The sequence below is a fragment of the Anarhichas minor genome, unplaced genomic scaffold, assembly GCF_050575085.1.
Source record: "Anarhichas minor isolate MPS153535 unplaced genomic scaffold, ASM5057508v1 ptg000007l, whole genome shotgun sequence".
Classification (NCBI taxonomy): domain Eukaryota; kingdom Metazoa; phylum Chordata; class Actinopteri; order Perciformes; family Anarhichadidae; genus Anarhichas; species Anarhichas minor.
Window position 1 is genome coordinate 1,189,559 of NW_027466453.1, and position 15,516 is coordinate 1,205,074.

The window sequence follows — 15,516 nt, forward strand, 5'->3', positions numbered from 1 at the left end:
GAGTAACATTTGATGAAAGAAACTACAGTGGACAGCTTTTAAAGGAAATCACTGAGCCTTTTTTTAAATGAAACTAAATATCTGTGACGTGTTTTTCAAAGTGTATGCCTTGAGAAGAACCAGTGAGCTTGGGTCTGAGAGCCACAGACTTTGTAGAGAGGTCAGTAAGGTCATATTCAAATTATAAGGGAACAAGACTAAGAGTCTCCAGCCCGACAAGCAGCTCTGTGAGGTTGTACTGCACAACTGGGATTTGAGCTAAATGATGAATTAATCAGCATGCTAACATTCTGATGTGTAGCAGGTACAGTTTACCAGGTTCATCAGCAGGCATAATAAATCAAAACATTGGGTATATTCTTATTTTGTCCAGATGATGATGCAAGAAGAAGAGTTAAAAGATCAGCAAAGTCATTCAAATTCATCCTCTGGTGATCTTAAATTCCATAGCAACCCACCTGATAGTTGGTAATATATTTCACTCAAAACCAAAGATGTCAACCTCATATTGGCCCTAGATGAAAAGTCTTTCGGATTCATCCCTTCATTATGAATGATTTGTTATTGTATGGTCACACGTCTAGAATCCATCTTCAATTGCAGCACAAGCAGTAGCCTTCAGCTATTGGTTGTGCTCACGAAGTACTGGTCAAAGTTCCCCAAGTTTAAAGCGCACACAGAGCAGGATGGCCGAGACGCACCGCATACGCAATAGTGAACATATATGCATATATGCATATATGGTCAAACGGGCTCTTGGCTCTGGTCTTGTCATGGTCTTTAAACAGCATCGGCGCACAACTCCCCCCACACAATATGTGGCTTTTCCTGCCAGACTGACCCAGCAGAGGGCAGCGGTGCACAGAGCAGATGAAGTGTGAAAGTTGACATTAAAACATCAAGTTTAATTTGTACATCAGAATGCCAAATTTTGAGTCATGTTAGACTTAGAGTGAAGAGACTTTTAGTGTCTTATGGATCAGCGGTTCTGAAATTGAGACACACACACACACACACACACACACGCACGCACGCACACACACACACATACACAGATCTGCGTGCAGATCTGTGTATGTGTGTGTGTGTGCGTGTGTGTGCGCGTGTGTGTCCAGAGACTGTGTGGAGGAGTCATCTATAGGAGAAAATGACTGGGGCCTGAATTAGCTGCAAGAACAATTTCACTCTGCACTCAGCTGACACCGGCTGAGTGTCAGGCGGTATGAGCAGTGTAGTACCTCTGCCGCGGCATAAATGCACAACATAGCCCAGGCTTTTAATTGCTTCAATCACTGAACTCATGGATCTGTGTGTTTGTCCGTCTACATTTGAAAGCTAGTTTTTGGTAGTTAGGTAGAGTTCCTTCAAGTTGTTTTTCCTAGCTGCTTCTTCAGCTTGTTGTGCCAAGTCCTCAGTGTAATTCCCTTTGTTACGTTTGTCACTTTTCTTCACCTCCTTGTTTGCTGCTTCATAATCTATGGGTTTCTGCCTTTGTACACAAAGATGAGTGATGTACAGGGACAACTTTGTCTTATGAGAAGAACATCAAAGGTGGACTTTCGGGAGCTCCTCAAAAGACTTGTTCAGATGGTAGCGATCCCAGCGATATATTGATTTTGAAAAGGCTTTTCATAGCATAGACCATGAGTTGCTATGGAAATTCATGGCACACTATGGTTTCCCCCCAAAATACATCAGCATCATCAAGAACACCTATCAGGGGATGCGGTGCCAAGTGCTCCACCAAGGGATGAGCACAAGAAAAGGTTGAAGTGCGAGACAGGACCACTTGCTCTCTCCTTTCCTCTTCCTCTTATGTATCGACTGGATCATAAACCAAACCACCAACAATAATCAGACCGGCATATAGTGGAGCTTGACAGACGATCTTGAAGACCTCAACATTGCTGACGACATCACACTACCCTCACATACCCATCAACAGATGCAGAACACGTCTCAGCTGTGAGACTTGGGCTCAAAATAAATGGATCGAAAACCAAAAGCATGCGGATCAACAACAAAAGCAATAATCCTATAACCATTGAGAATCAGACACTTGAAGAGGTCACTGAATTCACTTACCTAAGAAGTGCTATAGCTGTGGATGGAGCAGCAGAGGAAGATGTAAAGGCAAAAACTGGGAAAGCAAAAACAGCATTTAACATTTTAAACTGGAAATCCAAAGATATTTCACTCAACTCCAACGTTAAGACCTTGCTGCTGTATGGATCAGAAACTCAGAAGACCACCATTAACATGATCAACAAGCTGCAGTCATTTACCAATCACTGTCTGTGACGCCTTCTAGGAAACTACTGGCCACACACAATCAACAACATCAACCTGTCGGAATGCACCAAACAGAAGCAATAGAAGCAGAGCTGAAGAGGAGAAAGTGGAGATGGATCGATCATATCTTAAGGCAAAGCCAAACAGCAACAACCAAGCAGGCACTGACACCCACAAGGAACGGGGGGGGGGGGGGGGGGGTAGGCCTATGCATATTACTTGTATGGAAATTAGATTATTGAATAACTTATCAACTACACATCAATCATTTGATCTAGCTCCAAGAAAACATTTTATGACACACAAGGATTTACAGGAACTGGCATCCTGACCAACACCTCTCTTTATTCTCTTAACCCTTTAAAAGCGGACCTCCGTGAGCGACCACAGGAGGTTATTGTTTGCATGATCCTGTTTGAATCTAAAGATAAGCCACTATCGCAAAATCACATTCTCTTCAGTACTCTGCTGATGACGTTACGTTAGGATACACAAGGTTTTATAATGAAATGCTAGTTATAGTACCTTGATGGTGGAGTGTGAAGGATGGGAAAGAAGTTACTAGACTTGTTTTTGTTTGAACCAATATATATATATATATATATATATATATACACAATATATATATATAGTGAAAAATATTGTTTCCGGTAAGAAGTTGAGTGTACTCCGGTTATGGGGCTGGGAGTGTCCTCAACCTGCTGAAAGTCATTGACATGTGACATGTGTAAAAAGTCCCTCGCTCCCCTTTTAGAATTCAAGTCCGATTTGTTTTGATTCAATATAATTATTATGGTTTATTGGTTTAGGTTGTAGAGATTTTAGAGATATGAAGAATTTGAAGAAAATGTCAACTATAATATCAAAACACCTTTACGTATATCTTAAAAACAAAAAAGAAATAATATAGTTCAAATGACTTATGGAGAAAAATTTTTTTTATGTTTTACAAGTACAATTGTTTGGGACTTTTAACCTGAGTATACCCTGAGGTTTTATATTTTACGGTTTAATTTTCAATCAAGCAAAGGGAGTGCTTAATGACAAAAGGCACGGTCATTCATGACATGCTCAGAAGTTTTCCATAGCAGCACAGATCATGAAGTCCGTAAGCAGGATCATGCTGATATCATTCAAGCAAAGTGCCCTGGTCATTGCTGACCTCATCACAAACCACAATAAGCATGCTCAGATGGCATAATGGCCTCTCTTCCATGGTGTACTGGTGTATTTCTTTTGACCTGGAAGTTGTGACTTATGTCCATCGGTGGGCTTTTGAAGGATATCACGGTCGGTAGTTCTCAGCCTCTGGTCTCCCTCTACTCCAGATTTGATATAATCTGTACTGTGTGAGATATCTGACCGCAGAAGCTCTCATGTCTGGGGTCAGCAACAGAAACACAAACGCCTCACTCTCATGCCTAAATCAGTCGTCAGCATTTCTCAATGTGAGCATTCCTCTTCACGATTCATGCGATAGCATCACGCAGTTAGCTGCCACACAAGTCCGCATCGCAACCTTTCACTCCGTAAAGGTGCCTCGCTCAGATTCTGTATACATATGCATATAAGTTGTGGTGGAGTTTTTGATTCACAGTTACTTTGCGCTCACTGTCCTCTCTGATAACCTGTTTTTCTGTCTTTCGACATTAGATGTCTTTCTGGTCACAATCATTCAGATCATCAAAGCTTTTTTTAAAAATAATATACTGATTTATATCTTGGCTAAGTACTCAGTCCAGTCGCCTTAGAGTGGCTGGTATTGTTTTCACCTTGTGTGAAATCATGGACAGAATGTCATCCTGGATGCAACTTCTGTAGCAGAACTACCACAGAAGTCTTTAGTACTTTTCCAGTTGCTTGTCTGTCTGTGGTTAGATTTGTCACAGTACTATTGTCACAATAGATGCAGTCACGAATATTCTCAGGTGTAAAGATCACCTAGAGTAGCTGGGTAAGAAGTGGTGAATGGGTCATTAGCCCACTTTACACCCCGGCCTGATTTGGCGTTGTAGCGGTGTGATTTGCAAGATGGCCTCCTGTTGATGTATTCTACTTATAGTAGTAAGGGTCTAGAAATAGCTGTATAGTCAGTATGTTAGTCATTTCCTCCAACACTTGCTTGCAGGATGTAGCCCGTATGCTTTGTTCATGTTACTTGCAGTCTTTCCTCTCTCTTGCTTTCTAAGTGACGCTCAGTCTGCGTGTGAAACTAAACAAGCTTTGTCTCTGGAGCTCTCAGTGTCTCTCTCCCTCTTTCTCTGTCTCTCTGTCTCTCAAGGGACACTGCACATCAGCGGGTGTTGTCACAGCTGAAGTGTTTGGAAGTGAAGCATGATGGAAGATGCGTGTCATAGTGTCTGCGTTTGCTTGTTTGTGGGTGCTGCTCTGGCTGTTTATTCGATATAAGTGTGTGTCTTGTACCTTTGTCTCAGTGCAGCAGTGGTACAACTGAAGTGCTGTCTGTATCATCGTCTGCCTTCAGACTAGCTGACATATAAACACCATCAATGCCATTAACGTCCTTTACTTCGTTCCCCTTCACTTTACTTTCATTGTTTTTCATCCTGTCCCACTGAGGCTGTTTCAATAGGCACATTTCACAGCAGCAAGTTATTGCAGGGTACACACAGGTGGTATTGATTGATTATGGGCCTGTTCCATTTCGGTGGGCCAGAGCCCTGGTGTTGTGGATGCTAGCTCACTGTAATGGCTACTCGTTCCATTTGTGCTTTATTATGAAACCCACTGCTCCTCTCAGCGAAACCCGTCCTGTGCAGCATTGAAGCGCTAGGACCGGCCAGACGTCCATGCTTGGAGAGGTACTGGTAACCTGATTTGTTCAGGTCCTATGCCCTGACCAATGGGCTGTCCTGACCCTAACTTCTCGAGGTTAATACCTAACCTTAACCAATCATCTCTGCCTCAACCAGCTGCGCAGGACGGGTTTTGTCAAGAAGAGCAGTGTGATTCATAAAAACGCTTCCATTGCATGTCAATAGTATACAAACCACTGCCTCCATTCACCTTCACTACAGGCCAGTAGTGCGGCTGCCCCAGCAACTTGGCGACAGCTGGGATACCGTAGTGCAGCCGCACAGCATTCTGGGCCAGCTCGGCATCCTGGTGGCGAGAGGTGAGGTGACGCAGGGCGCAGACTGCCGGCTCAGCAACATCCTCCTTTTCCCCGGCACGAAGCACGGCGTGGATCAGCGCCTCCACTCCGCCATACTGAGTCACCAGAGTCTGAGGGATTTCAGGTAGAACACATTCGACTAGAATAGCTCATCTAGAATGCAGGTGTGCCCTACGGCTTTATTTAAAAGATGGAGTGGAACGATAAATGGGTGACATGTACAGACTGTGTGTGCGTTAGTGAGTTCAGGCTTGAAAGCATCGAGACAACTGTAAATATCGGAGTGCAAACTGCAGTTTGCCTGAGATGAAGAGTGTAACTAAACACATTTTTAATGAGCTGACACAAGAAGACGCAGGATGTCAACTTGTGACCAGCTTTAAAGCTCTGCATGGCACTCACAACCTCTAATTCAGGACTTTGTATGCAACATGCATAAATATACATTCATAAATTAGTTTATAATGTAAAAAAATGTTGTGTTGATAAAGTCCATGGGAGTCAAACAGGGCTAAGGCTACTTTCACCTAAACGTTTTGGTTCATACCAAATTCCTTTACACATCAGGGGCGCTTTTTTTAAATTCACACTTTTATTTTTTGGAACTGCTGCTTTTGTCATTTTACACAACAACACAACAACACCGAGAAGGCAAACTGTATTACTCCTTACAACCATAGCTTACAACTTTGACAAAGGCAGCACAGACCAGATCCACTCCTTCCGTCCTTACCTTACCTTCAGGCATAATATTCATATTTCACACCCCGGTGTGCAAAGACCTTAACTCTGGGGAATTTGTCTGGTTAGTGCACTTTGTCTGGGCTGGTCTGAAAGCTGTCAGTCAAATGTTGGTGCAGACTAAAACAGCAGGTCCAGTTACAACTGAGCTTGTAATGTTGGTTTGTGCAGAAAGCAAAGCAGCCCAACCACAGAGTTGTATTATAGTATACATGTGAATCTAGCATGAATTCAAAACTACTGTCGGCTGATTGTCAGCTGTCGAGGAAGTAATCTCTATGAGTAGTCTACATGAACCATATCTTTTGGTAACCATGGTAACACACGCAATCAGCACAAGTGCAGGGCTTTTACCTGGTCACTTAGAAAGTGGAAAAAGATGTCGCCACCACACAATTGTAATTATATGTATTACAGCACAAGGCATCTCGTTGTCTTTGTCTGTCATTTATGAAACATGAGCTCACTGTGGACCTGCTGTCAGAACTAGATTGTCTTCATGCATCTGTATGGTGCTGATGATGCAGGATGAATCAACCTAAACTGTCCAATTAATGGGTTACCTGTCCAAACTGGACTGGAGCTTTATCAACACATTTATTATTATTATTATTAATCATTAATAAAAGGCAATGGTGGATAATTTTTTTCTCAGTCCAGGACAAATGAAGGACCTGCAGTTGTGAAAGAGACCTAGAACATACTGAGGTTACAAGAGCAGTGGTGTTTTGTGGTTTTGTTCTTCTCGATAATCAAATTGAGATGTATGGACTGAAAATACAAAACTAATAAAGAATTATAACACAGGTAGCTCAGATCAAGCAATCTGCGACGAGAAGAGGCAGAGCCAAGGTCTGTGTGTCGGTTAGTGTCGGCTAGTGTGCGCTTCAGGTTAAAGACAGAGAGACGAGTGTGTTGTGTGGATTGTGTTGTAGGGCGTTGTTGGTGCGTGATTGTTGTGTGAGTGGCCTTATTATTAACATTATTGGCCTTGCTGATGTGTTTGCAAAGTGTATATGGTAACTTACCTTGACTTGCATCTATTAAATCTTGTATATATTGTTTTACGTCTGTGAAAGACGTCAGCATAACACTAGAGCACTGGATTGCCACCGGGTAATTTGCACACTGGCTGTGTCACACATACCACTGCTATGATGTTTAATTTCTTTGCACTTTCAGTATCACTCTGTGTCTGAGAAAAACAACACTATCGACTGACTACAGCCTCTAGATGTGGTGACATGTTTGCTTAGCAACTGGGTCAATGGAAGGTTACTTCCATCAACCCAGAACAGGTTACAGATAACATATGATTCATTATATAATCTCACAGTCATGTCAGAGAAAGTAAACATCTTGATGTAGCATCTCATACTGATGACTGCACTGTAGGGGACAAATTATGATTTGAACTGATTTTGAAAAATGAGGTTGTGAGATTGTGAGACTAGGTATCACTCAGATTTCACAGAAGAGTGAAAGCTGTTATGGCAGCAGAATATAACCAATGGTTTGGTTTGGTCACATATAGCAGAAACTTTCCATTGCTCAATGGTTACCTTGTTGCGTGAGTTATTACAGGTGAGGTTGGACAGGATGCCAGTTGCGCATGTCAACATGTTGACATCATCTGAGCCCAGCTGGGTGACCAATATCTGCAGCAGACCATCTAATCCATCCTATTTAGAGAGACCAGGGGAGCAAACAGACAGAGAGAGAAAAAATCAGTGATAGCCTCCTCACTGCAGTGTTGGAGTGCTGATGCCGCTACATGACCTACATAAGTAAACGAGACCATCAGCGAGAAGATTGGTCATTTTAATATAGTTCTTAATGCCTGCTATTGGTTCTGATTCCCCCTGACATCAGACAAAACGATTTGCAGGTTCAGGTTCACCAGAAACTCCTTCAGCTCAGAATCCAGCAGGGCCCCTGCAGCAGCAGCCAGTCCTTTATAGACAGACCTGGGTTTTGCTGTTGCCTTCGGCCTGCAGTTGGAAAGCTCCGCACCCGCCGGCAGTGCTTCACCGCAGGGCTTCGCCTCAGTGCTCCGCCGGTCCCCACTGATCAAGATGGGACCGGATCACTAAAGAGTGATCGGGAGGATCTTTAGCCAGAATGACCTGTACATCAACTTTGGTGAGAAGGCGGCCGGAGAGAGGCTGCAGCGGGGCAGCAGTGGTTCCAGCAGCTTCAGCACATGGAACTCACCTGGTGAATCAACGCCAACACTACTAGAGGTGTGGGAATGTCTTGATTCTAAAATGCATTGCAATGTGGATGTGAATGACAGAGCATCATCTGGAGTTTGGCTTCATTTCAGTTTAGTGCAAGTCTTTACTGAGATTTGCTGTCATTTACTGTCTGTTTCTCTGCTCTGATCTCTGTGTTTTACCGGAGGCGGAGCTTACACAGTACAGACACTGTGATCGCAGAGCAAAGAGATGGAACTCTGCAGTCTGTTAGCTTGTTGCTCTCGCTACCAATATTAGCTGCTCTGCTGTCATCAATGTTGGGCTGAAAAACATATCTATGCAGACTGAAACTCAACTGCAATGTTGTTCTGTCTAGAGATGCAGTGACATCCACTAGGCTCATCCATCCAGTGTAAAATGCCATATGCATTAAGTGCTCTGTCTTAGAGCTGTTATGTAAAAACATTTAGAATTCAGCACACTTGTAATGTGCTACAGAAGGATTTATGTTTTCTTTTGTAATATTTATGTACTTAGCTAGGCCAGTGAAGATTCACGCTGCTAGATTCCATGCTGCTGAAAGCCCAGGCTGTGTTCCTGCTGGAGGGGAAGAGAGGCACGGGGAACCAGAACCAGCACTGAGTGGGGCAGACTGTCAGACCCTGCTGCAGTAAAATGAGAGGTTTTCCAAAGGGAGTATGGCTGCGAGGCTGTGGTGTTCATGGAAACACTACTGCTTTTGTCCACAGGGGCCACTAAAATCAACACAAAATGAAAATTTCTTGTCGGAAATTTAAAAAAAAACAGCTTCACATAACCTGAACTTTGAAGTAATGAGGCATTTGTTCTGACTTGCATTCCCACTATGTCTTAGGAGCCAGAATGTTTTGGATCTCTATTAATGGTGTCACCGGGCTGAACATTATCATATTTATGCATTTTTGGTACGTATCAATTCTGTCACATTTTTTATATCATGACGTCACCATCATTAAATAGTGAATGAGACGGGCACCAGACCAGCTCCTTCCCTGCTGACCAGCTCACTAGAGTTGGCTGCCGTTCCGCTCTCCGTTTACTCTAAACTGTCAAAGCAGCCAGCTGCTAGAGTCTCTGCTGAATCATGAGACTGGGAGAAGCAGGTGAAAAGTCTGGTGGAGAAAGTGCACGAGTGCGGTGCAATCATTGCTTTGGGGTTTTTTTTCCCTTCATGACAAAAAACTGTAACATACAATCATAGATGCATGACTGGCATTTGGTCAAACTGCTTCGCCACTTAGCTAAACACAAGTCCTACATCAGCAAATGCCATTTTTGCAGTATTGAAAATTAAATTTTCCATTCCCCCCCCCAAAGTACCAGTAGCCGGTTGCACAAAACAACCCAATAAAGACCGAGGACTTAGATCAGGTTCCTAAGCAGGACAAGATTAATAATGTCATTAAGGAAATGCAGAATGTTACGGCTGTTGTAACTATACAACATAATTTGATCAGACATTCAAAGATAAGCACACACCAGTTCTTCCAGAAGCATTTCAAGAACTGTGTATAAAGGATTCTTACCCCCTACCCTTTCAAATGCATTTTGCTTCTTCTTATAAAAGACAAGGACCTCATTCAATGTAGATTATACCGTCCTATCGCACTGTTGAATGTGGGTGTGAACATTTTGGCTTGAGTGTTTAGCGTGCCCTCTAAATGAATCTCAAAAAATCAAACAGGTTTCATAAAAAAATAGTTTTCTCTCTTTTCCAACTTTTTTTGGCGGTTTATTCACCCAGTACACATACACATTATTCCCTGTCTAATTATTTCTAGTTAACATATCCTGCTCACCAAGACTGTCCACTTTCCCTGCTTTGTTTCGCAATTGCAAGTGAGCCTCTGTCAATTGCACTTAATTCAACCTTGATATCCAAAGCATTTGGAGAGAGGGCATGGAACACTGTGTTTCTCTACGTGCCGACGACCTCTTTCCTTTTTACCTCCAAAAAAGCAAATGCTTTCCCATTAATAAATGTGAAGGCTTATTTTGAGAGATGGTGTTCTCTACCTGTTACTATAGCTGGGAGAGTACAATCAGTGAAGAGGACGAAACTTGCCAGTGTTCTTATCCAAGTCATTTTAATGCAGTTAACCAAAGAATAACCTCCTTAAATTGGGAAACAAGGTGCCATGGATTAAAAGTATATTCTCCAAAGAGCTTGTGAGGAACGTGGACTGGGCCTTTCTAGCCGTATTCATTACTACTGGGGATCTAACATCAAAAAGATTATTTTTGTACTTTGTCACCGGCCAAATACAAACTTGTGTCTGCTTGAGACTACTACTGTATATTCCTCGCAGCCAAAGAAACACTCTCAGTTTACATAATGTCCTGTCATGCTCTCCACGCTAAATATAAATGGACTTTTGCTGTTACTATAAATCGACAAATTCACAAGTTGTGTCTTCCTCTGATTCTTGTGAAAGAAACCAGGTATCAGGCCTCTGACCCGTAAAAGAGTCATCATTCAATAAACTAGCTCAAATGATCAACCTTTGATCTTCGGATTGGAAGACGTCCCTCTCTACCTCTGAGCCACAGCCATCCCTAAAGAAGAAGTATAGCAGTAGGTGAAGATATACGTACCTGTTTGGTTGCAGCATCTGAGAGATTGCGGAGCGTCCACAGACAGTTCTGGATAAGACGTTGACTAGAACCTGTAAGATGTTGGCCCAAAGCCTGCATACCACCTGGACACAGATATAAACAGATGTATATAGACATCTACCGGTACACTGAATGTTCCGCTTGGTATGTGACGCTCTAGGTACCCGTCTAACGTGAGTAAGAATGGGTTGGTGATGTAGACATACCAGCCTCTACTATTGCTGGCTTGTTACTGGGACAGACAGACAGCACTTTGAGAACACGACTGGTGGTCCACAGCAGCTTCTCATAGTTATAGTTCCTCGTGATGAACACCAGACCCTCTGGGCCCCCATTGGCTAGGATGATCAGCTGATAAGAAAGAGGAAGTAGGAGGTGTAATTATGTAATAAACAAGTGGACAAAAATGGGATCACCTCCAATGCTCCTCACCTTGCTCTCCTGGTTGCCGTAGGACAGGAGCTGCAGACAATCAGTGGTGATGGCCAGAAACTTGGGGTTACTCTTTTTCAGTAAGGGAACCATCCTCTGCAGGCCATCAGCAAGACGCACCGCCATCTTGGCCCCCTCTTGGTGCAGCAGCAGGTTGTGGAGGGTTGTGATGGCATAAAATAAGACTGATTCTACTGGTGAACTGTATTAGGAAACAGAGGAAGACAGAAGAAATGGAGAAGATTTAGAGATTTCATGAGATTCATTCATTTCAAGGGGTATTAAATAATCTTTGACCTTTTACTGACATATATCAGCCACCAATATATCATTTTACACAAGTTTGTAGGACATGAAGTGAAAAAGCTTCTGTATACAGTATTGCTTGCTCACAGCACCGCCCTCCATCATTGAGCAGTTGAGAAGGCAATGTATGTATGTATGTATGAGAGAGAGAGAGAGAGAGAGAGAGAGAGAGAGAGAGAGAGAGAGAGAGAGAGAGAGAGAGAGAACTTGGAAATGACAGCACCTGATAAAGCTACCGCTTGGAAATATATTATACCTGTAATTTATCCAATTAAGAAAACATTCCAGTCTTTTAACACTTTGAACCCTTGGCTGTTTTTGTTAACACTTCCTTTACTTACAGGCATTTGGCATTTTCACTACAGCAAGGCAAGTCTAAAGACTCTGAGAGGAAGGGGTGTGATTTGATTAATAGGGTTAATGTACAGATCAGGTTTTAGCTATAGCAGGATGGCTCCAGGGATTGCAATGCTGGTTTTTTCAGTAGGACATCTGTAGATGTTCAGTCCTCCACTTTTTGGTGGGTCCAGACTGAAATATCTATTGGAAGATCCATTTGATTGACTGCCATGACATTTGAGCCAGATATTCATGTTCCGATGAGGTTGAATTGTAATGACTTGAATTCTCTGATTCTCTGACTTCTCATAGGTCTAAATACCAATACTGTACATCTAAAAGCCTTCACACACCAGGGACGTTTTCTTCGCACATCAATATATTTTTCAAACTTTTGTTTTGTCATAAATACTACACAGAAAGCAAATATTACGTGGCATAAGCGCAACAAATTTCTTTTGGGTCGATTTTTTTAGATCTTTCACACATATAAAGGTATCACTGCACGTTGTGCAGAACAAGTATATTGAAAACATACTCATGGTTATGAGTAAAACAACAACACGGAGGGTCCATTGTCCGAACCAGGTGGCAAACTGTATGAGTCCGTTCAACCTTGACAAAGGCAGCATAGACCAAATCCCCTCCTTCTGTCCTCACCTTTCATAATGAAAAGTCTTGACATATACATTGCATACATGTTTACTAGAGGGAACTCAAATTTAGACAGAGCATTTCACAAAAAGGAAACTCAATAAAATAGCGTGCAGTAGCTTAACCCTTGTGTCATCTTAGGGGTCAAAAATGACCCGTCACTATGTGTAACAGCATAGGAAACCCCTATAATGATCTTTTTTCAACTTGAAATTCAATGACTTTTCCTAGAATGACCCCAACATGAAAAAAAGTTAAACATTGCCTTTGTTCATATTTCCATAAAAGCTGTACACCAACAGTGTACACATCTTGTCTTAGGGGTCATTTTTGACCCGGTAGTTATAAAATCATTTTCATACTACAGAAACCATAAAAAACACACCACAACACACACACATACACACACACACACACACACACACACACACACACACACACACACACACACATTCATACACACACACACACACACACACACACACACACACACACACACACAAGAAATTGAGATTACGTGTGCTACTGATTGAACTCAGGGAAAACAAAAACTTTCTCGCGAATATGCAGCATGTCCCCTCCACGACCCCACACCTGGCTGAAGTTCACAGACATAATACAAACAAGATCAGAGAGAATAAACATTTCCTGAAAGCATTGTTTACTAATGGGCAATGCAGTCAGAGGCTATAGAGGTGCTGCAGATGACAGCACCCCCAGACAACTGGAAATGGATGGATGAGATTGACCTGCTCGGGCTGCTAATCTTAGCAGGTGTGTATAGGTCCCGAGGCGAGGCTGTATCTAGTCTTTGGGATGCAGAGAGTGGAAGGGCGATTTTCCGTGCAATGATGTCACTGAAAGTCTTTCATACTTTATCAAAAACGATACGATTTGATAATCGTGAGTCAAGTCTGCAAGGCGTGTGACAGACAAACTTGCGGCCATAAGAGAGGTCTGGGAGAAGTGGATTCCACTGATTAAACACAGTCTTTCTGCACTGTGAAGAGGAAAAACTTAGTTTGTGATGAATGACAGGTTGTTTCTTCATGCAAAATAAATTTGGGATTTAAAATGCAATCAAGCTGTTTTATTTTAGGGGTTTAGTGAAGGCGGGTCATTTTTGACCCTTAGGACAAGTAGTGTATACAGAAAGTGAAGACAACACAAGGGTTAAGCCATAAAACAGTTCACGTTAGTGAACTCACGTTAGCTGCTCTGGGTCACTGGGATCCTGGTAGTTGGTCTTCTGCCTGCGCAAATCTAGTCAAACCTTTTATTGAAAAAGTGCTGCAACTATCGCAAATTTGCACCACAGCAGGTATGAATAGTTTTCATGTAAAATATTCAGGCATAAGGTACAAAGGCCATAAGTAGCAGCAAGCTACTGACATTTCCATGAGCCACAGCTCTACTTTGTGCTTAGTGCTGATTTGCATCTTTGAACAGAGAGAGCACGGTTACCCTCTCCCCACATATAAAACCACAGGCTACTATGTGACTTAAGTTCCACACTTGGGTCATTGGAGGACAACGGATGCTACATCTACACTACTACGTTTCCATTTTAAAACAAATATATTTTGCTACGTTTACACTGAGCGTCCACACTAGTCTGGAGTTTTAGAGCACCGAAAACAAAGGAGTTTAGAAACTCTAGCAAAGCCGGGTAAGTTTGAAAAGTCTGGGGATGCCTCGTAGTGTGGACGGCGGAAACGTAGACCTTTGCAAACGATGATGTAGACACTTACGTTGGCTACTTGATTAGCAGTCATGACACGTCCTTCCCTGATTCGTCACGCCACAGGAAGAAAACAAACAACAGCCTTGATTATCGATCGACTACCAGGTTAATTCAACATGGATAACGGATTAAAGGTGTTGCTGACCTTGTTGTCTATACTAGCAGCTGTTGCGCATTTAAATTCTACATTTCATAATGCTACTACTGCCGACGTGTGCAGGAGGAAAGCTGTTATTGGAGCGATTAGCGAGCGGCGGGTCCAGCGGCATTATCAGACCTACGGTGCGGACGTCTGCGGCTTTTCTTATTACTGCTTGTTTTGTTCTGCACAACTATTGTGAAGTTCACAAATAAACTGTAAATGAACAAAAGCACAATTTCTCCCCAGTACGACGCGCTACGAGTGAGAACAGACATGTGTTAATAATCTAGATAACTTTGATTAGAAAGTGTTCATTTTGAAGTAGATTTCATGTGTGTGAGAGAGATAGAGCAAGACCTGCCTTGTAACTAAGACAAATATAACTTGTTTTTCTTTCCACGAAATCTGTCTTTTTGAGTTTATAGAGGAAGAATATATGACAATCTTAAGTTTCAAGTACGACTTTTTATTATTAAAGAGTACTGTAATACTTGTCATATTTTCTTTAACTAAGCAACCAATCTACTTTCTGTTTCGACCGACACCCGCATGCTCAGTGTTCGTGAAGAGTCACGTGATATTCATTTTCAGGCGTGCTAGTATGGACGGAGATCATTGAAAATGATGCTGAAATGCCAGTTAAGCTTATTTTTCCCCATCAGCCCCATCGCTCTGAGATCTCTCCACTCGGTCATGTGTGTTTGTTCGGATGTGTGTAGTGAATAACACCGACAGTGTTGTTAAAAATGTAATGTTAGGTACTTCTTTCTTTCTCATAGTCAGCCTTTTGCACAATAATGAACAGAGTCATGTCGCTGTCAGTTGGTGTGAACAGTCTGTTCTACAACTGAACATACCTAAAACCAAAGAGATGTTC

At 42.4% G+C, this 15,516-nt stretch overlaps 1 protein-coding gene across 2 annotated transcripts in view; it reads right to left on the reverse strand.

Moving 5' to 3' along the window:
• LOC142935782 (junction plakoglobin a-like) overlaps positions 1-15,516 on the reverse strand; it is a 42,871-nt gene that overhangs the window by 14,319 nt on the left and 13,036 nt on the right. For both annotated transcript variants that reach the window (XM_076080019.1, XM_076080020.1), the window contains exons 5-9: positions 11,455-11,656; positions 11,229-11,373; positions 11,002-11,105; positions 7,732-7,851; positions 5,320-5,538 (exon numbers count right to left, since the gene is read on the reverse strand). In XM_076080019.1, coding sequence (XP_075936134.1) covers positions 5,320-5,538; positions 7,732-7,851; positions 11,002-11,105; positions 11,229-11,373; positions 11,455-11,656 — 790 coding nt within the window. The remainder of the gene's footprint in view (positions 1-5,319; positions 5,539-7,731; positions 7,852-11,001; positions 11,106-11,228; positions 11,374-11,454; positions 11,657-15,516) is intronic.